The sequence below is a fragment of the Talpa occidentalis genome, unplaced genomic scaffold (assembly GCF_014898055.3).
Source record: "Talpa occidentalis isolate TD23 unplaced genomic scaffold, MPIMG_talOcc4v2.1 talOcc4.17, whole genome shotgun sequence".
NCBI classification, from domain to species: Eukaryota; Metazoa; Chordata; class Mammalia; order Eulipotyphla; family Talpidae; genus Talpa; species Talpa occidentalis.
The window spans coordinates 55751111-55773050 of record NW_023601754.1 but is presented as its reverse complement, the minus strand read 5'-3'; the positions used below and the strand labels follow the sequence as shown (position 1 = coordinate 55773050).

The window sequence follows — 21940 nt, the reverse complement described above, 5'->3', positions numbered from 1 at the left end:
ACCCCTGTCTCACGCTCTTCCCAGCACGCTGAGGCTGGTCCAGCACTGGCTCCTCACACTCCTCCAGTCGTGTCTAATTGTCTGGAAATTAACTCAGAGCAGACAGGTCATCAATAACATGTGTTGATGTTGTTGATATACCATGCATATTGGCTTACCACCCCCCCCCACGCCCTATCAATTTAACCTTCAATCACTAACGTCTGTGAGGTGGGTGGTGCTCTCCTCATATTGCAGAGTGGAACAGTTGAGGTTCAGAGATTTAACAAGACCTATCCTGGAAATGACTTTAGATCTGTCTGACTAAATTCCCCTGCTGTTGGCCTCCGCCCGTTGACCTGAATTGTCACTCAGGTGTCCCCTGCTCTCGTCTGTGACTACATGCAATGGTCAGCTTTCAGTTCTTCCCTGACCCAACCTCTCTACCCTCCTTAAAATCACCTTCCTAGGCTGTTGTTCTCTCTGCCTACACATCTGTGTCAGAATCTGCCCATCCTTTTATTTCAATGTCGGTGCTCATACTGGCTCGTTCTGTTCATGTTTCCTGCATAAGCCACTCTGCTTCAGTGGATTCAATACATCAACCCATTTGCTTGTCTTTAGCTGGATTTCTCCTGCTTTAGAACAATTCATCGTCCCTAGTCCTCTACCCCACACCAGCTCCAGAAACCTGTGCATCACACTCACATGGCCCCGCATCCAAACTAGTAATGAATTCATTTATTCAGGTGCCTAAAAGTATGTACTGGGTGTCACCTATCCTAGGAACTTGGGATGCCAGTGAAAAAAACAAAAAGCTCTGTTTTTGTGATGTTTCTCCCCGATAGATATAATGGACAATGCACAATATCATCACACAGTGAATTAGCTGACACAGTGGAAGGTAGTAAGTGCTGTACGGGAAAAATAGAGCAGAATGAAAGGAGGTCAGGAGCATGATGGGATGAGAAACAAGTTGCAGAATCAGTGGGAAGGTGACATTCACACAGACTACAGGGAAGCTAGGGTGTGCGCCGAGTGGATGTCTGGGTAGAGTCGAGGCAGGTAAGGATGGACTGGTCCTGGTGTGTTGGAGGAGGTGAGGTGACTACAATGCGAATAGCAGCAGGGGGAGTCACAGGAAAGGGAGTCAGGGCCAGGTGGTGTTGGTCACTACAGGCCAGGGATGGTGGTTCAGGTACTCTCACGAGGAGGCCCTGGAGGGTGCAGAGTGCAGAGGTGTATCCTGTAATGGGCTCTTCCTAGCTCTCCCCGGACCTCTCCTGCCCCTGTGCGGGAAGACACTGTAGCACAGTGTGGGAGCAGGAGGCCAGTGAGCAGGCTCTTACAAGCCTCCTGCGAGCGATGGTGTCTGTTCTCTCAGCCTCCTGAGTGACTTGAGAATAGTTTACTTGAGCAAAAATGGATTCCAGTGAGGCAGCACACAATCCAGCAGGAGCGCTGAGTTGCTGCGCAAAGTGAGAGACTCACAGCACAAGGAACAGGAACAAGGAAGTCAGACAGGGCAAAAAAGCAGATGGTGAGGGCAACGTCACTTTCATTTAGGGGAAACTAGGGGCCTATCCAGCAGACGACCTTACTAGTGTGCGTCAGTCCATTCCTGGTGGGCTGATGAATGAGTCCTTTTCTGGGTGACCTGAAATATAGTCAAGCCTGGGGCTTAGCTTCAGTGACTCCATTTTGGGGCTGTTGCCTCATTTTTTAGTCCACTGAACAGATAAACAATATAAAATCTGTACCCACGTGGTGGAGTACTGTTTAGCTATCCGTTGGCATAAAGTACGTACGGATTCACACCACAACACTGAGCAGCCTTGACACCCTGAGGCTGAGTGAAAGAGGCCAGACACAGCAGCAGCAGACCGCTCCTGTCTCGCCCTGCTGCTTCCCTTAGCAGTGAATCTCACTAAATCCACCTGCTCTCCAAAAAATTAAAAGAAAGAAAGAAAGTCAGGCACAAACCACATTCTATCATTCTATTTATGTGAAATATCCGCAATAGTCCAATCCACACAGAAAGTAGTTAGTGGCTGCCAGGGCCGGGGGAGGGGTGTGGGGTGGGTTGGGAATGGCTACCAGGTTTCGTCTGGGGGTGATGAACCGTTCTGGAATAGACAGTGGTCACAATGACACCACGTTGTAAATATACTTCAAGCCACTATCTTGGAGGCAAGTTTGCATGCTGTGGAGTCCACCAGGAGTCACTGAAAGCAGAACTGGGAACAGATTTGCATTCTCCACTTTGTGTGGAGACCAGAAGAGAGAAGATGCACAGAATGGTAACGTCTGTCAACCAGAACAGGAAGACAGTTGCTGAGTGAAAGAATTAAGCGACGAGGTATTATGACTTGAGTTGACTTACCTCAAGGAAAAGTTGAGAAAATGCTGGGCGGAGCAGCCATAGGAACCTGATGTGATTCAGGGAAACAGGGCAAGTCTCCCTTCCTGCCCCATCAGATAAGCATTCCTACCTGCTGCATTTAACAAGTGTGTCTTCTTGCATTCTAAGGAAAAGGAAGACATCCCCGGGAGGAAAGTAAGGAGGTTAACTTCGTAGCAGTTAAGCATCAGGTGTTAACAAAGCAAGCTGGCGCCCACCCGGAATCTCCGTATACCTGCATCAAAAGGACCTGCTGACCCTTGGCCATCTCACTTTTGTTTTACTCCTTCGAATAAACACCCCTGCATCCTGCCAAAGAGGACAGCGGGCTTTCAGACAGGAGTCTGCTGCCCCCCTCAGTTGGTCGGCAAATTAACCTACTTTCCTTCTCCTCACACTCTGTTTGCTTTTATTGGCTCAGGGAAACTGAGTTCGGTATCAGATGGACCCGGAGAGACAGAAGGTACTGTTCTCCTGCCGTGACCTCACAGCTTGAACTTGACTCCCTCCAGTCCCAGGACATAGCACTTTCTCCGGGCAGTGTGAGTCAGCCCCTCGGGGAGGGGTTCCAGCCCCAGCCAGGCCCTCAGGTGACTGCAGCTCTGGGCAACCTCTTGACAAAAACATCCTGAGAGATTTGAGTCAGAACCTCCCCCTAAGTTGCTCCTGAAATCCCAACCCGCTGCAGTGTGAGATAATTTTTTTTTTCATTTAAATCACAAAGTTCTGCTGTAATTTTTACAAAACAGACTACTAATTCATCAGGTGTCGTTGGTAGGGAGAGCAGCAACTGGAGGCTCCCCTCTGCTTATCGGACCAGTGGGTATCCTGTCCTGTGGCCCTGCCGTCCCCTGGGGCCCTTGGGGTTCTGTGGAGACCATCCCCAGGAAGTCAGGGTTGTAGAAACTGAGGCAGATCCTTTTATTATTACAAAACGTCCTTTTTTCTAGTAACTGCTTTTGTTTTATTTTTATTTAAAGATTTATTTTATTTATTTATGCATACAAGAGCTGGAGTATAGGCCAGAGGGGTGTGTGTGTGGTGGGGGAGTGGTGAGAGGATTCACCAAAGACAGAGTGGGGAGCAGAACAGGTGGATCTACTGAAATGCACTGCTAAGGGGAGCAGCGGGGAGACAGGAGAGGTCTGCTGCTCCCTGGCCATGGATCTAACTCCTGCTGCAGTGGCTGCAGATAGCTTCATAGTGCTGAGACTTTAACCCCTGTACCACCAGGGAGCCCCCCAGTGTTTATTATTTTTAAGCACATTTCCTTCCTTTGATTTTTCTTGTATAAACCCAAATGGTCATTTTATTATAAATATTCTTACCGAAATGTTCTAATGAAACTGAAAGCCTTTGCTTTTTCAGTGCAAAACTACACTCCACATAAAGCTCCCGGTATCCAGGTTCCATCTCCACTATGGACCCAGACTCTCTGCCCAGCACCCCCTCTCTGGGTGCTCTCCACGCACTCCCCGCTGCCACAGTTGCTCCGTGGGGTCTGTTTCACTGGCAAGATGCACTCTCTTCATTCATTGAGATGGTGCAGTTTTTCCCTCTAACCTGTGAAAAGGAATGAATTAGAGAAATTAATTTTCTGTCTCTACCCTTCTGAGAATAAGTCCAACAGGGGCCTCCCTGGTGGCACAGGGATTAAAGTCTTAGCACAATCAAGCTGTCACCATTCACTGCTGGTGTGTTGGATCCCAGACCAGGCAGCTGACCCACATGGCGCAGCAGACCTCTCCTGTCTCCCAGCTGCTCCCCTCAGCAGTGGATTTCAGTCACTCTGCCTCTTCTGTTCCCCTCTCTGTCTTTGGTGAATCCTCTCACCCCCGCACCTCTGGCCTACACCCCCAATCTTGTATGCATAAATAAATAAATCTTTTAAAAATAAAATAAAACTGATTTTAAAAATATTCTTTTCCTGGTCCAGGATCCAATCCAAGTTTCCAAATTGCCTGTAATTACTAGATTATTCATTGTTGTGTAATAATTACCCTAAAATTTAGCAACTTAAAAAAGTAAACATTTATTATGTCGTAATTTCCGTGAGTCAGGAATTTGGGAGCTGCTTGGCTGGATGATTCTTGCTCAGTGTCTGAAGAGGTTGCATTTGTGATGGTCATGATGTCCACCAGGATTACAGTTTCAGTTCTTCTGAAGGTTTACCTGGGACAGGGGGTCGGCCTTCAAGACGGCTCACTCACAGAGCAGTGGGACCTCCCTTCCTCACCATGCAGGTCTCTTGTGTTGCTGGAGGCACCTCATGACATGGCAGCTGACCGCTAGAAAGAGTAAGGTTGAGGTTGAGAAATCTTTTATGACCTAGCATCAGAAATCACACTGTCGCTTCCAGAGTGTCCTATTGGTACATGGGTCGGACTGTGCAACACATACAGCGTCATTCCAAGGCTATCTTGGAGGCTGGATCCCACAATTGTTCTTTCTCCTTTGTCTCCTCTATCTGGGGCAATTTCTTGGATTTCTATTCTTCCATGAACGCGATACATTGGAAGAATGCTAGCCAGTTATATGGTTTACTGTGTGTCTGGTCACTGTGGCCCAGCTGAGGTGACACATAAAATTAACAGTCACAATAGCTTGTTTCTATCCATCCCCAAATAAAAGTCTATTTTATGGATATTAACACAATTTTTTAAAATCCATTCACCTATTGAAGGACACCTTAGTTGCTTTTTGTTTTTGGAAATGATGAATAAAGCTGATAGAAACATCTGTCTGCAAGTTTTTGTATGGACTTATGTTTTTTGTTTTTCTCCTGGACTTATGTTTTATTTACCTTTGGTAAATAACAAGGGGTGTGGTTGCTGGATTGTTTGGCAGAGTATGACTGGAGTGGTAAGAGACTACCTGTCTTCCAAAGTCACCGCACCATTTTGCATTCCCACTAGCGCCAGCTGGGAGGTCCCGTTGCTCCACATCCTCCCGAGCACTGGGTGGTGTCAGTGTTCTGGAAACCCCGGGCTTCCTCACAGGTGTACAGTGGCATCTCATTGCTTACATCTGCATTTCCCCAATTGCATGTGATGTGGAACATCCCTTTTTTTTTTTTAAGATTTATTTATTTATTTATACATACAAGAGCTGGGGTGTAGGCCAGAGGTGGCGGGGTGTGTGTGTGTGTGTGTGTGTGTGTGTGTGAGAGAGAGAGAGAGAGAGAGAGAGAGGATTCACTAGAGACAGAGCAGGGAGCAGAACAGGCAGATGACCAAATCCACTGCCGAGGGGAGCAGCGGGGAGACAGGAGAGGTCTGCTGCGCCATGTGGGTTGCTCTCGTGCTGCAGAGGCTGCGGATTGCTTCACGGTGCGGTGCTTAACCCCTTAGGATTTTTAAATAATTTTTTTATAGCTGCACGCTTGTTTAGCTGGGGACAGGGTGTACTGAGCTCCCCTCTCTGCCAGAAATTGATTTTAAGGTTTAAAACCTCTCTGGTTCCCCTGGTTAATGTCTTCTTGTCACTTCTTATTTATTACATTTGTGCTTGCTCCCTTTTTTCTTGAACTAGTTGGCTAGTCATTTATCTGTTTGTTTATTTTCCCAAAATTTCAGGTTGAATTTCTGTTTTCTACATCAATTTCTGCTTTTTTTTTTTAAAAAGCAGGCTACCTCTTTTTTTTTTTTTTTTTTAATAGAGGCATGTTTTATTTATTTATTTATTTGTTTGTACATGCACTGGGTACAGTCAGAAGCACGGGAGGGTGAGAGAATTCACCAGAGCCAGAGCAGGGAGCAGAGCAGGCAGAAGGACCGAAGTACACTGCTGAGGGGAGCAGCGGGCGGCAGGAGAGGTCTGCGCGCCATGCGGGACCCTCCCCAGTGGCCAGGGAGCAGCCAGGAATCGAACGGGCACCGCAGAGGTCACCGGCAGCTTCGCAACCCAGCGCTCAACCGCTGCGCCACCAGGGAGGCCCCAATTTCTGCTTTTATCTTTATTCCTTTCCTTCTTGTGCTTTCTTTTCCTTTACTTTGTCCTTCTAATTTTCTTTGAGCTGCATATCGAATTCGCTGATTCTTGTTCTTTTACCTTTATTGATAGAAGTGCTTTGTGCTATGAATTTTCTTCCCATGATTGCTTTAAGTGTCTCCTCTAGAGTCTGCTATGCGGTATTTTCATTATCATTACTTTTTAGAAATTTTGTATTCATTTGTTTTCACTTCATTTTTTGGGTCTCTATAATAATTTCTCATTTTATGTATTCAGAGAATATTGTTTATAATATTTCTATATGATTGAACTCACTGGTGATTTCCTTGTGACCTAATATAGGATGGATATTTGTGGAAATTTTGCTTCTTTGGGTTCATGATTTTTGGGGGGTCCTCAGTTGATGTGTGTGGATATTATTCTTCGATTAAAAAAATAAAAGACTAGCTCCGTGTAGCTTCTTCTTGTTCATTTTCGTGGAATTGGGGTGTCGTACAAGATTCCTAGTTTAACAGCATGCTCAGGTCAGCGTAGCAAAGCCCGGACACTTGCACGGATTTTTGTCTGGTTGGCGGAGTTTGTGTCCTCTGATTTTTTGGTTGTTGCTCTTTTGTCTTGGAAGACTGGTTTTTTTTGTTTTCTTCCCCTTCATCACTCAGTTGCCCGGGACCACCTCGCTCATTCTGACCTCCCTCGCGTGCCCTGGGATGAGGAAGGCTGACCCTCCAGGTCGCACACACGGCTCTGCGGCCTGAACGCTGGTCCCCGGGGTGCTGTCCGCGTGTCCTGACCGCTGAAGGGCGTAGCTTCGGCGGGGTGGGGGATGTCTGGGTCCCCCGCAAGACCACCTGCCCCGCCGCCCCTGCCCTCCTCTCAGCAGGTTCTCCCCAAAGGTGCGCGGAGCGCGAGGTGCGAGGTGCGCACTGGCTTCAGGTGCGTTTTCTTTTTATTTACAGTTATGCTGATGCTGATGCAAGGGCGTTATCTCCTTGAGTTTTGCCGAGGGAGTGGCTTTGGCAGTTTCATTTCCCATTCTTGTTCTGACTTGTTTTGGGAGGCCACACGGGGCGACGGGGATGCACCCTCCGTGGTCTTCTAGGATGTCCCTCAGCGCATCTTTTTTGTTTGTTTGTTAAACATTTTATTTATGCATACAAGAGCTGGGGTGCAGGCCAGAGGTGGGGGTGTGTTTGTGAGAAGATTCCCCAGAGACAGAGTGGGGAGCAGAACAGGCAGAGCTACTGAAACACACTGCTGAGGGGAGCAGAGGGTGAGACAGGCGAGGTCTGCCGTGCCAATGTGGGTAGCTCCCTGGCCTGGTGGGTAAAGTGTGCACATACCCCCAGGTATGACTCAGTGCTCCTGAAATTATGTTTTGTAAACAAGGTAAATAAGGAAAAATTGATTTATAAGTAAACAAGTTTATTGATTATTTCAGCTCTCCAGGGGGCCAAGAGCTGGGGAAGTTGAGGAGTCGAGGTAGGGGACCATGCCACCTTTATCCAGGGAGGAGGCAGTGGGCAGAAGAGGGGGGTATGGATTATGGATATATTTTTGCCCTAGAACCTACAAGATTTAGTGAGGAAATGGATGCTGGGGGTGAGGAAAGGGTAGTAATACACCCAGATACTCGTCCAGGAGAGTGAAGAGGCAGCACGATGAAATCTCACCCCAACGTAGACTACTGTGTGCTGCTATTTACATGAAATTTTAAAACAGTCAAAACTAACTGATAATGGTAGAAGCTAGAATAACAGTAAACCCTGGAGGGGGGAAACTGGGCGCTGGGAAGGGGCATGATGGGACCACAGGTATGTGCTGGCCCTGACCGGCCCTGGTTACATGGGTGTCTTCTAAAAATTCATGAGCTACTTGTTTCTGATCTGTGCATTCTTCTCTGTGGCCGCTGTGCTGCAATCAAGAGTTTACTTAAAAACAATGGCTCCCAGGTTTTTTTAAAGATTTATTTATTTATGCATACAAGAACTGGGGTACAGGCCAGAAGTGCAGGGGTGAGAGGATTCACCAGAGACAGAGTGGGGAGCAGAACAGGCAGACTGACTGAAATACACTGCTGAGGGGAGCAGTGGGGAGACAGGAGAGGTCTGCTGCGCCATGTGGGTAGCTCCCTGGCTGGGCAGGGATCCAACTTGTGCTGCAGAAGCTGCAGATAGCTTCATAGTCCTGAGCTTAACCCCTTGTGCCACCAAGGAGACCCCCAGTTTTTTAATTGTTACTATTTTAAAGCAACTATTGGCCAGTAGATAGGGAAACTGAGGAAGGGGCAGGCTTGTAGGGGCAGCTGATGAGTTGTTTTCTCCACATGGAGAAAACACATGGAGATGTCCGAGGGGCAGCCAGGGGGTGCAGAGGAACTTGGAGGAGCGTGAGGGTGGAGGACCTTAGGAGCCTCTGGAAGGATTTTAGTCCAGTGGGCTAGAGGAGGCAAATCTTGGAGCAAATCTGGGAGCATGTGCAGAGGAAAGGGGTCCCGAAGTAGGCCTTACGCTTGGCTGCCCTCCACCTACTGAACCGTCATTCTGTGGCAACTCCCTGGCCTTGCTCACTCTGGGCTCGTCTCCTCCGTCTCCCCCAGGTGGAGACCTGTGAAGCCCGGCGTCCAGAGAGGAAAAGATGAGCCAGAATTTAGAAGAAAATATTTGCAAATCACATACCCAACACATGCTTGCATCTAAAATAAGTATTATGGGGCCTCCCTGGTGGTGCAAGGGGTTCATCACAGCACTGTGAAGCTGTCCTCAGCCAGGAGCTACCCACACGGTGCAGCAGACCTCTCCTGGCTCCCCCGCTGCTCCCCTCAGCAGTGGATTTCACTAGATCTGCCTGTTCTGCTCCCCGCTCTGTCTCTGGTGAATCCTCTCACCCCCGCTCCTCTGGCCTATACCCTAGTTCTTGTATGCATAAATAAATACATCTCAAAAAAATAAAATAAGTATTCTGAGTTCTCTAAACTCTAAATAGTCCAATTAACAAATGGGCAAGAGACCTGGACACTACAAAGAAGACACATGGATGCAAAACGAACGAGGGCAGCTGTACCACAAAATTAGAACAAACGTGGGGCTTAAGGGGAAGCTATTATCTCTCACAGTTGGGGTGGGGGGCGTGAGGTGACCCAGGCACCGACTGTAGAGAGTAAATGAGCCAGTGAAGGCACAAAGTTCTGCGGGGCAGAAGCTCAGTGGTTCCAGGCAAAGGTAGCTGCTCCCGCCTTGAGCCGCTGGCCAGGCTCCACCGGCCCCCGACGGCTCTAGGGAAGGGGAAGTCTCCCACCCGGACAATCTCATCTGGAGCCCCCGGGTTTCAGGATTCGTGGATCTCAAGCAAACACAGACACACCCTGCGGCCCTTCCTCTGCGAGGCAGAATCGGTGGATTTCATGGCTGACCCATCGAGCACCGCCCAGGCCTCATTTTAGGGTCCACACCTGGGCTCTGCATTTGCAAAGAGGGGGATGGGACCTCTGCCACCTTCCAGGCCCGGGGATCCAGCTGGCCTGCCTTCACCCCTCTTGTAGGTGATGAGCCACTGGGAGGCTCTTACCTTGGGGAGCCGCAGCTGGGAGGCAGGTGGCTGACTGGGACTGGGTCGCTGGTCCGTATGGGTGGGTATAGGTGGGTATAGGTGATGACCAAGGCCTCGCCCCGGAAGGGGCCTGATTGGTGGAGGCTCAGGGTGGGCTGGGGCCAGCGGGACTATATAAATACCCTCACCTGGGGCTGGAGTCATGCTGTGGTGATCCCTGAGCTCGGTAAGGTGCGCCTGTTGATGGGCGCTTAGGTGCAGGTCTCCAGGTTGACTGAGGGGTGGTGGGCATCTTTTTCTCTCTGTAGTTTGAAATGTTTGAGAGAGCCCCACTCGCTTTGCTCTAAACTCCAGCACTTGCCTGCTGACGAAGGTCCCTCTCCCCGGCCTCAGTTTCCCCTCTGTAAAGTAAGGGGTTGGCAGTCCCTTCAAGTCCGCAGCACTGGTCCCGGGTATAGGGCAGTTGTGGGTAGCGGGACAAGAGGCGTAGTTAAACTTTGGCCTTCGGGGTCAGACAGGCCCCACGACTCAGGCCGCGGTGCCGGCTGCTCCAGCCTGGGTGTTTGTGAAACGGGCCTTCCGGCATGCCTGCCTGCCTCGCCTTAGCACTGCTCCAGGGACTTAGGAGCCCTCGCCGGTGCCTGTTGCTGCTGTTCTTACAGCCCTCTGGCCTGACCTGGGGTACCAGGAGGGTTCGGGTGCTGTAGCTTACAGGAATTCTGCCTTTCTGGCCTCCCCATCCCACATGCACCCCAGTTTCCACCTATTCTGAACCCCCAAGTCTCCACGTCCATCCCTCCACCTTCTGGAAGTCCCCTATCAGAAGAGCCTCACCAACCCCTTTGACTTGTGGGCGCCTGGGGGTGGGTGCTAAGTCGTGGGGCTGCTCTCTCTGCAGGTCATCTTGCCCCACCCCACCCTACCCACCTCCACACCATGTGAGATGAGTGACACTCCAGACTCTGCCACGGTCCGCGTGGTGGCCCCCCCGGTGAAGCTGGCGGCCTGGAGTCTGGGTGCGGGCAGTGAGTATCCCCATTCCCAGCGGCACTGGGAGCTCCAGGTGTTCCTCGGTCTTCTCGGTGAGTCCACTTAGGGGACTGGCCTGTGGGGACTGAGAGTGAAACAGATGTGAAAGGTGGGGTCCATGCAAGTCTGAGGTCTCTGTCGCTTCCCAGGCGATCCCATTTGGGCAGGTGTGTGTGTGTGTGTGTGTGTGTGTGTTTTGGGGGGATATTGTGTGCCGGCCTTCGGAAGGTTCGATGCCACTCACCTTGGGGGGTGGTAACACCAAGCTCTCATTTCTCCTGTCCATCCCCAGAACACAGTTTCCTACAGGAATTCCTCTCCAAAGATCCCTGTTTCCAGATTTCTGATAAGGTGAGGGGTCCGCTAGGGAGGAAGATTGAATCAGCTGTGCTCAAGCTCTGCCGATTCACTGTATCCTCTGATCTGGAGGAAGGCGCACCCCCTTTGCAGGCCACCCCCCAATCATTCTGCTCTGTTTTTTCTACCCCCACCAGAGCTTCTTGGGTGTGAACGGACCTGGCACGGCTCTCCCCTGCACAGCCTGACTAACCTCTCTGGTTCTGCCCCTGCAGTATCTCCTCGCCATGGTGCTGGTCTACTTCCGGCGCGCCCACCTGGAGCTCAGCGAGTACACCCTCAGCAACCTGTTCTTGGCACTGTAAGTGGTGGGGCGGGTGGTGGGGGCCCGGCGGCTGCTGCCCGACAGCCAGGGTAGATGCTTGTGGCCTCTGTCCCCTGCCCCCCCCCCCCCCGTGGCCAGGTACCTTGCAAACGACATGGAGGAAGACCTTGAAGACCCCAAATGTGTGATTTTTCCATGGGCCCTGGGCAAGGATTGGCGGCAGCGGATGACAGACTTCCTGCACCAGAGGGACAAGCTGTGGGCACGGATGGGCTTCCGGGCCGTGGTGAGCCAGCAGAGTTGTGAGGAGGTGAGGCCCAGGGGCATCCTGGGATAGGGAAGGCTGGACCTCCCACCCTCACTTACCAGCCACTCTACTCTTGCCAGGTCATGGCCAAGGAGCCATCCCACTGGGCCTGGACCAGGGAGCGACGCCCCCACCACGGCGGGGCTCAGAGGGGCTGCCCACAGGTCCGGGTCCCCCTCCCCCGGGGCCCTAGCCTCTCTCCACCCCACTGCTCCCTCTGTGGCTTGTCCCCTTGCCACAGCCGCTTGCCTGTCTTATCCAAGTGCCCTTCTCCAGACCCCAAGTGGCATCACCCTCCCTCCCAAGTGTGCCTCCCAGTGGCTGAAGATCCCTGGGGTGGGGGCTTCCTCCTCGTCCTGCCCCCTGAGCTGCACCTGGAACCAGGCGTCTACACCCTGCACAGTGAGTTAGAGACAGGAGCTGGGAGGTGGGCTTGGGACCTGGAGGCAGGGGTGCCATCTACTGAACGGGGCGGGGGGATGTTGGGCCTGGGGTCCGGCAGGCCTGGCCCAGCGCAGCTCTGCTTCCTTAGCTGTGTGAGCTTGGAAGTTTCCCCTCTGAGCCTCCGTCTGCCCTCCCCTCCCAGTCCTCCCGAAGCCTCCACCTCGCCCCAGGCACTGACGCTGGCAGGGTGAGGAGCTGCCCGCCTGCTTGCCTGCTGGCCCGGCGCTCTGCTGGCTGGGACGCCCGTGGCCCCAAGTCTTATCGGCCTCTGGCTGGCAGCGCTGCCCACTGCCCCCTCCTCCAAACCTGCAACTTGTACCCCCTCTGACCTCCACAACCTCCAATAAATTCGTGCCGCAGGACTGTGCGTAGGCCCTGGCCTGGCTCCTTGACCCGGGGCAGAGGTGGGGAGATGGGGGCAGAGGAGCCTGCCAAGTTTAGGTGCCTGTTGAGCACAGATTGTGGCCACTTGCCCTGAGCCTCAGTTTCTCCTCTGAAGTCTCACCGATGGGCGATGAGATCGACACCATGTAGCCGGGACGAAGGGAGATGGAGGACATTAGAAGCCAAGGCAAGAACCACAAAGTACTTTTATTTTAATTTCTTTTAGATACATAATATATTCACATGTACTGTTTTGAATTTTGATTCGGTGCTTCCTACCCCTGACTCCCAGCCATCTGTTCTCTCTGGAAGCAACAGAAGTACATTGTGCACCAGCTAACGTCAGAGAGGTTGGCCACAGGAACAGAGAGGTGACAGGAATGCCGAGTTAGGCTTCTTTGTATTGTGTGGACACGTCCGTAGAGCATATAGTTACACAAGCCCAGGCGGTGTCGCCGAGCACCTGGGCTGGATCTAGGGCCTCTGTCTTACACATAGGTGGTTCTTGGTGGTCTGAACCGTCCTAAACAGCATATGATTGTAATAGCTTGACCTTCCAGAACACTATAAGCATATATAACCAAACATGATACAACACAAATATATGTATTTAGTTGTTGTTTCTGGCACTGAGCTCTTAAAACCCTTGAATTTCCTGAGTGATAAGGGTGTTTGATTATTTATAATGAGCCCCTTTTGATCAAACTGAGGTTTATGCTAATGTGACTCAGGGTAGGATCCCCAATTAGCTTCAGGATGGTCCTGAGAGCTAGTCCCCGGAAAGATCCATCCAGAGGGTGGGAACTATCAAATCTGCACCATCACCAACTCAGAAAGGGGGGTGCTGGAGATTCTGAGAGTTTCTGGGTCAGTCAAGGCTGGGAGGTTGCTTCCCTGGAGAAGGCATGGAAGCTTCACATCCCCCATCCCTTCAAGCCCCATCACACCTTGCCCTACACTTCTCTTTATTTGACAGTTGAGTCATGTCCTTTATAATAAATGGGTCACAGTAAATAGAGCACTTTCCAAAATTCTGGAGAATTATCAAACTTGATGTGGGGGTCATGGTAACTCCAAACTTATAGTCATCCAGACATAAGTGAGAGTCACTTGGGCACCCCTTTGGTATCTGAAGTGGGGACAGTCTTGTGGGACTAAGCCCTTAATCTCTGAATTCTGCATGAACTTTGGAATTTAGTGTCAGAATTAAATGTAGTCACACAGTTGGTGCTGGAGAGTTGAGAATTGCCATGTAAAACATGTTTTTGGTGTCTGGGAGGGAAAAAAAAACATTTGGTGTGAGAAGTGGTGTCAGAAGGACACCACACCAAATATGCACATAAATCTCACCCCCCTTTTTCAAAAAATCAGATGGAAGAGTTCATGGACCTTGTTGTATGTTTGTTAACATATTTTGAAGATAGTTCCTTACGCAAACACCCCTTTTGACAGCTGTATAGTATTTCTCTTAATTGATGTAGCACAGTAACAAGTTCTTATTGTTTGCCATTGGTTTCCAGACTTTCACTATTCCAAACAGTACTATAGTCAGTGACTTTGTGAGAACATGATTACCCAAATAGAAAAGATACATGAATGAATTCCTAGAATTCCTTAACCAAAGGCCAACTAAGACTGTACTTTGATGACTTTTTCACTACTGTAGTCACTTTTATTTGTTCAAGGGCTCATATTAGAAATTAGAAATGTTAAACTGGGCCTCCCTGGTGGTGCAAGGGATTAAGCACTGCACTATGAAGCAATCCGCAGCCTCTGCAAAATGAGTTTGATCCCCGGCCGGCTAGGGAGAAGCCCACATGGGGAGGCAGACCTCTCCTGTCTTGCCCGCTACTCCCCTCAGCAGTGTATTTCGGTCAGTCTGCCTGTTTTGTTCCCCATTCTGTCTCTGGTGGATCCTCTCACTCTCCTGCATCTCTGGCACCCCAGCTCTTGTATGCATAGATAAATAAATAAATCTTAAAAAAAAAAAAGTGTTAAACCGAGTGTGGGGTTCGACTCTGTGAATCTAAATTTACACAGGAAGATAAAAACCGACTGGATGAAAACTACAGGCTCGTGGTTAGTCACAGTGCAGTTTTGAAATGTGTACAACCGAGGACAGTCTCAGGTCTTTTAGATCCTTGCAGATGTCCCAGAGGAATCAGCACTTTTCTGAGTTAAGCAACCTCATCGTCCTTCAGCCTTTGGTTGGTAACACTGGTTAATCCTCAAGCATTCGGGACACACAGAAGACTTCATTGTCAATGCCATACACCCCTTCACCATTGCTACCAGATGAACTCTGGATAGATTTTTGAACATGGATTCAGTGAGGTCAGCCACACTGACTCCAACAGTCCAGCTGATGTATCCTTTTAGCTTGATGGCTTCGTGGGCATCTTCAACCACCATTTTATGCACTTCCTGTTTTCACTATCATTGTCCACTTGATTTGTGGATTCAGTTCCTGGAAAGAAATGCCTGCTGTGGTCACCCCACTACACATGGCCACACTTGAGTCGCCATGGTCTCCTCAAACCCATCCATGGCAGCCACTGGGGTGAACACTGAGTTTTTCAGCTTTGAGGTAGCAAAATGCAGGAGAATCCAGATTATACCCACTTCCAGTCACATGCTGCTTGGGTTATCCACTCAGTTTCCAAGTGACGTGAATTGGAAAACCACCATCACACACCATCAGGTGGGTACTGAACAATCTGAGGAAAAGTTCATTTGAAGACACCGACATTCCCAGGCCCAGACCGAGGTACTTTCTGGACACTCTCTTGGGTAGTTGCTATCTTGATCTTAGAATGGGTGGCCATAAAGTTACCTTTACCTACCACAATTTTAAGTGTCTGAAGAAATATGCTGCTTCGGTCACCGCCGAGGTCAGTTTTGCCTTAAGGCGAACCACAGTGGGCGGGGAGGACAGTGAGCCACTGGAGGAGACAGCCAGCTGTGTCTCCTCCCATTTTGATGATTTTTTGCCAAAAGTGCTTGGATAGAAGCTATGCCCCCACTGCTCTGCCCCACCCCCAACAATGCATGTTTTCCAGATCACTCGCCAACCAGTGAGTGCCAGGTTGTTGATCTTTGCTGAACAGCCAAGTGGAAAAATGGTCTCTTTGTGAAGCTCTAATATGTTTTCTTTTGGGGACGCTCAAGTACTGTTTCAGAGGCTCAAAAGCTGTTTGTCTTCTCTAATGAACTTTCTTGTCTTTTTGCCCATCTCTCCATGGGTTTTGGTATCTGATGGACATTTTAGAGCTTTTTCTATAAATGAAAGACAGTAGCCCTCAGCAATGTCAACCATATGCATTTTCTTTACTTGATCATTTACTTGCATTTTCTTAATGAAATAAAATAAATTGTTCTGGGTTTTTGTGTCATAGTTAGAAGGGCCTTTTCCACACTGACATGACTAACAAGATCTGGCTGTATTTTTGTTTTTTTTTTCACACTTGAGTGAAATCTTGAGTTCATCTGGAATTTATTACACACCCAATTCCCTTCCATTTTCCTAGTGCCTATTTGGAAAATTCATCTTTTTACAACAGATCTGAAATGCAACTTTTATTATATACTAAATTCCTATATGCATTTGTATGTTACTAGATTTTCCTAACTCCCAGTGATCTCTGTGTCAGTACCCTCTTTAATTGCTATGGAGCTGGGTTTTAATATCTGCTAGAGTTAGTCTCCGCTCTTTGTTCATTTATCATTATCACCTCCAGATCCATCCACATGGTCCCACAGTTTTTTCTTTTCAAAAAGCTCATGGCTATTCTTGCTTATTTAGTTTTTCATATGAAATTCAGTTTTTCCAGCCCCTCTCTTCTACCCCCCCAAAAAAAGCCCTTGTTAGATTTTTTTTTCAGTTTTATGATGATATAGTTGACATACAGCTCTATATAAATTTAAGGTGCCCTGCGTAATGACTTGTCACAGATCTACACACACCCCTCAGTGATATTACAGCCTCTGTTCCAGACTGCCACATGACAGCCAGTGTTGCAAAAGAGTGAGTCACAGGAATTTTTTGGCTTCCTGGCACATATAAAAGTTAAGTTTATATTGCACCGAATTCTACTAAGTGCAATAGTATTCTGTCTACTTATATATCTTCATTAAATGTACATACCTTCATAAAAATATGTAATTGCAAAAATTGCATATGATAATTGCAACCATGGTTAGAGCCTTCAGTGAGTCATAATCTTTTTCCTGGTGGATGTTCTCGTAAAAACACATTATCTTCGTTGGGCCTCCCCGGTGGCGCAGCAGTTGAGCGCTGGGTTGCGAAGCTGCCCGCGGCGCCAGTTCGATCCCCGGCTGCTCCCCGGCCACTGGAGGAGGGTCCCACATGGTGCGCAGAACTCTCCTGCCGCCCGCTGCTCCCCTCAGCAGTGTACTTGGTCAGTCTGCCTGTTCTGTTCTCCGCTCTGGCTCTGGTGAATTCTCTCACCCTCCCGCACTTCTGACTGTACCCAGTGCTTGTATAAATAAATAAATAAATCTTTAAAAAAAAAAAAAAAAAAACACATTATCTTCGAGGCCCAAGAAAGTGAAGTGAGGGCCTCCCCGGTGGCGCAGCGGTTGAGCACTGGGTTGAGAAGCTGCCCATAGCCTCTGCAGCGCCGGTTCGATCCCCTGCTGCTCCCCAGCCACCGGAGGAGGGTCCCACATGGCGCGCAGACCTCTCCTGCCGCCCGCTGCTCCCCTTAGCAGTGTACCTCGGTCCTTCTGCCTGCTCTGCTCCCCGCTCTGGCTCTGGTGAATTCTCTCACCCATCCGCACTTCTGACTGTACCCAGTGTTTGTATAAATCAATCAATCAATCAATCAATCTTTAAAAAAAAAAAGAAAGTGAAGTGAAGTAAAAGAAGGGGTGCCAAGTGTTGTGAAATGATTACCACAGTCAATTTGGTTAACTTTTTTTAAAAAAAGATTTATTTTATTTATGTATACAAGAACAGGGGTATAGGCCAGAAGTGTGGGGGGTGAAAGGATTCACCAGAGAGACAGAGGGGAACAGAAAAGGCAGACTAAGAGAAATACACTGTTGAGGGGAGCAGTGAGCGAGACAGGAGAGGTCTGCTGCGCCATGTGTCACCAATTGAGGACTCCCTAGCCAGGGATCGAACTTGTGCTGCAGTGGCTACGGATAACCTTATAGGTTGTATCTTAACCCCTTGCGCCACTAGGGAGTCCCCAATTGGGTTAACTTCTATTGCCTCATGCCACTACCAAAAATTCTTTTATCCAAAGAATATGAAAACAGTAGAAAAAAGATTCATGCAGCCCTACCTCCATAGCAGTAAATTCATAACAGCCAAGGCATAGAATCAATCAGATGACTAGATAAAGACATTGTGGTATATATATACTCAAAGGAATATTACTCAGCTATGAAAAAAGATGAAATAGCGACTTTGGGTCCATGTGGATGGATCTGAGGTGATGATGATAAGTGAAATGTCAGAAAGGGAAAGACAATTACTGGGTGGTTTCACGCATGTGTGAAATAGAAATAACCAGAGAAGACCCAATGGCAAAGCACAGAGAAAATGGAAAAGTAAGGAGATTGAAAAGTCAGGAGGAGAGGGAAAGGCATATTGGCCCTAGAGCTTTGGTGGAGGGTGAATGTTGCAGGGGCACATGTTGAGGGGTGAAGCTGTTCTCCCCAAAATGTAAAGTTTGGCAAACAAATGACAAATCAATAAAACTTGATATAAACATTTGTTTAAGATTTATTTATTTACGTATACAAGAACTGGGGTACAGGCCAGTGGTGGAGGGGGATCAGAAGATTCATCAGAGACAGAGTGGGGAACAGAACAGGCAGACTGACTGAAATACCCTGCTGAGGGAGCAGCAGGAGGTCTGCTGCACCATGTGGCCAGCTCCCTGGACTGCTGGGGATTGAACTCATGCTGCAGAGGCTGGAGATAGCTTCACAGTGCTGTGCTTAACACCTTGCGCCACCAGGGAGTCCCTCTTTTTCTCTTTTCTTCTTTTAAAAGAGATTTTACTTTTTGGATCAGTTTGAGGTTTATAGAACAATTGCTTAGAAAGTACAGAGGGTTACTATGAGCTCCCTGTTCTAAGTTTCTTCTGTTGTTATGATCTTGCTTTAGTGTGGTTTGTTACAATGGATGGACTGATACTTATATATTATTATCATCAGTATCCTACAGAATAGTTTCTGAAAGTTTCAGCGAGGTAATGAAAAGGTGAGCCAGGCTAAATTTCTCAAAGGCAGGGAAAATTTATTGCGCCCCAGGCGGACCTCAGGGACCCAAGATGGGTGTCAGTGAAGCTGCGCACGTTGTCAGGGGGATGCAGGTTTTTATAGGGTGAGGAGAGGTCAGGTGGGAGACTGGATTCGTAGGGCGGGGGAAAAAGTTTGTAGGGCAGGGGGAGTTTCTTTGTCTGAGAAAAGATTTGTAGGGAGGCGGAAGGTTCATTATCTGAATCCTCTAGGCAGGCTTCCGCATTCCTGTTCCCAGGTGGGCTACCTGGTGGGTTTTTGCATTCCAGCCTCCTGCAAGGACCTTTCCACTTCACTGCCCTAAAAATGTCCTGTGCCACCCTCTTTGGAACCGAGCTTAGCCAAGGTTTCGCCATTTTGTATATCCTCCACCTTGATATGTTAGTCCTTGTACAGCCGCATTCCGGAGATAGTTTCAATAGTCACACCCCTCACTCCACTTGGTGACGAAAAAGCAGACCACCCCAGCCACCAGTGAGGGCAGTCCTGTCCATAAATGGGACAGCATCACTAACCGTCCAATCAGTTTGAAACTATAACCGTGTGCGCCAAAATGCCTTTGAGGTAGGCAATGAGTAATTGCCAGCTTCTTTCAAAATTCACGCCGCTTGTGACCCTATAATAGACCCCTGCTTCCTCTGTTCGGGGCTCTAGACCTCTGCCGTTGCATCGGTGCATGTCATGAGCCTGGACTCGAGCCAGTAATAAACTCCTTTATGTTCTTGCATTGGCTGTCTGTGTCCTTGGGGGCTGCACTGGTCAACGTCGGGCACGACACCCTCCTCCTCCAGGCCCCTGGTAACTAGGATCATTTATGATCTCTAGTTTTGCCTTTTCTAGAATGTCATATAGTTGCAATCCTATAGTATGTAGCTTTTTTTTCTCCCCCCTCAAGTTTTATAGAGATATAATGGACAGTATGTAGTTTTTTTCCATACATTTGCATTTCCTCTTTCTGTAGCTTAATAGCGCATTTCTCTTTACTGCTGTTAAGGTTTTGTTTTTTTATTTAAAGATTTATTTATTTATTTATTTATTTATTTATTTATTTATTTATACAAGCACTGGGTACAGTCAGAAGGGCAGGAGGGTGAGAGAATTCACCAGAGCCAGAGCGGGGAGCAGAACAGGCAGAAGGGCTGAAGTACACTGCTGAGGGGAGCAGCGGGCGGCAGGAGAGGTCTGCACGCCATGTGGGACCCTCCTCCGGTGGCCGGGGAGCAGCCAGGGATTGAACGGGCGCTGCAGAGGCTGCAGGCAGCTTCACAACCCAGTGCTCAACCGCTGCGCCACCGGGGAGGCCCTACTGCTGTTAAGTTTTAAGAAACTCCAAACTCTTTCATTCTCACCAGCAATGTGAGAGCTCCCTCTCCTCTGCATCTTTGTCAACACTTGGGATAGTCAGTTTTTAATTTTAACCCTTCCAGTTGGTGTGAATGGTGACCCTCCTGGTGCTTTTCATCTGAATTTCCCCCAAATAACCTTCTGAACATTCTTTCATATGCTTGCTTTCCATCCTGCAGGTCTTCTTAGATGAAGTACCTGTTCATTCTTATGCCCATTTTTATTGGGTTATATTTTAAGTTGCCAAAGTTCTTTATTCTAAATACAAGTTCTTCATCAGACACCATTTTTGTAATTACTTCCTCCTAGCTGGTGGCTCAATTTTTATCTTTCATTGCCTTTTTTAAAAGATTTATTTATTTATTCATACAAGAGCTGGGGTGTAGGCCAGAAGTGCGGGGTTGGTGGTGGTGAGAGAATTCACCAGAGACAGAGTGGGGAGCAGAACAGGATTGACTGAAATACATTGCTGAGGGGAGCAGTGGGCGAGACAGGAGAGGTCTGCCTGTGGTCTGCCTGGCCAGGGATCTAAGTCGTGCTGCAGTAGGTGCGGATTGCTTCATAGTTCTGATGCTTAACCCCTTGCACCACCAGGGAGGCCCCTCTTGCATTGGCTTTTGAAGAAACACAAAAGAGTTTTATTTTGATGAATTTCGATTTATTATTATTTTTTTGGTTGTGCTTTTAGTGTTGTATTTAGGCAATCATTTTTTTTAAGATTTATTTTTTATTTATACAATAGCTGGAGTACAGGCCAGAGGTGCGGGAGGGTGAGAGGATTCACCAGAGACAGAGTGGGGAGCAGAACAGGCAGATGGACCGAAAGCACTGCTGAGGGGAGCAGCGGGCGAGACAGGAGAGGTCTGCTGCGCCATATGGGAATCTCCCTGGCCAGCTGGGAATCAAACCCAAGCTGCAGAGGCTGTGGACAGCTTCACAGCGCTGTGCTCAACCCGCTGCGCCACCAGGGAGGCCCTATTTAAGCAATCTTTGCCAAAACCCAGCTCATTAAGATTTTCCCTATGTTTTCTTGTAGAAGTTGTATAGTTTCAGGATTTATATTTAGGTAAACAACCCAGTTTGAATTAAATTTTGATGGAGAGTATGCTAAAGAGTTATCAAATGCACCTACATCTCTCTTGCTCCTACCACCGGCCTAGGTTGAGCCATTGGTCTCCCTCTAATCTTTCATCTGGAGCCCAAGCCGCCCACCTCACTCCTGCTTCCTCGCCAACCATGCAGTCTCTGTCACTGTACCAAGCCGTGCAGCCTTTTGCCTCAAGTACAAGAAAATCAGCTCTGCCACACCCCCTCCCTCCCTTTCTCTCTGCTCAGGGAACCCCAGGCATATTTCAGTTCCTCTGAGCCAGGAGAGGTCTGCCAGGGGGTCTCCTTGGCCGTCTTGCCTGAGCCCAGCATGCACCAAAGCCCGATTTCCCACCCTCTCACGGGCCACGGAGACACTCAATGTCCCTCATTTGGTTGGCGCCTTGCAGCTGTCTCAGATGGTTTGCCTTATAACCTTGTGCAAAGCCAGCTTGCTTTCCATTCCAGTGGCGGCAGGTGCATGCAGGTACCCAGGTCCAGGTAGTGGTACACACCCTGGAGCCGCAAAGTCGAAAATGGCATTCTGGGCCGCTGCCGTCGATCCAGGCAATCG

At 48.8% G+C, this 21940-nt stretch overlaps 1 protein-coding gene and 1 pseudogene across 1 annotated transcript; one reads left to right on the top strand and one right to left on the bottom strand.

Moving 5' to 3' along the window:
* The first annotated feature begins 10094 nt into the window (after positions 1–10094).
* On the top strand, positions 10095–12642 carry SPDYC (speedy/RINGO cell cycle regulator family member C). The gene is made up of 8 exons (XM_037517595.2): positions 10095–10103; positions 10776–10959; positions 11199–11257; positions 11479–11564; positions 11667–11838; positions 11916–11999; positions 12112–12237; positions 12422–12642. Exons 2-8 carry the CDS (start codon positions 10821–10823, stop codon positions 12605–12607), a joined length of 852 nt encoding a protein of 283 aa, XP_037373492.1. The 5' UTR covers positions 10095–10103; positions 10776–10820; the 3' UTR covers positions 12608–12642.
* Positions 12643–14743: 2101 nt separating this feature from the next.
* LOC119248816 (L-lactate dehydrogenase B chain-like) lies at positions 14744–15412 on the bottom strand (annotated as a pseudogene).
* Positions 15413–21940: the final 6528 nt, after the last annotated feature.

Coding starts and splice junctions, on each gene's coding strand:
- SPDYC (XM_037517595.2), top strand. CDS start 10,821: ATGAGTGACACTCCAGACTCTGCCACGGTCCGCGTGGTGGCCCCCCCG. Junction 11,565..11,666: donor AGCAACCTGTTCTTGGCACT/GTAAGTGGTGGG, acceptor CCCCGTGGCCAG/GTACCTTGCAAACGACATGG. Junction 12,238..12,421: donor AGGCGTCTACACCCTGCACA/GTGAGTTAGAGA, acceptor CTCCCCTCCCAG/TCCTCCCGAAGCCTCCACCT.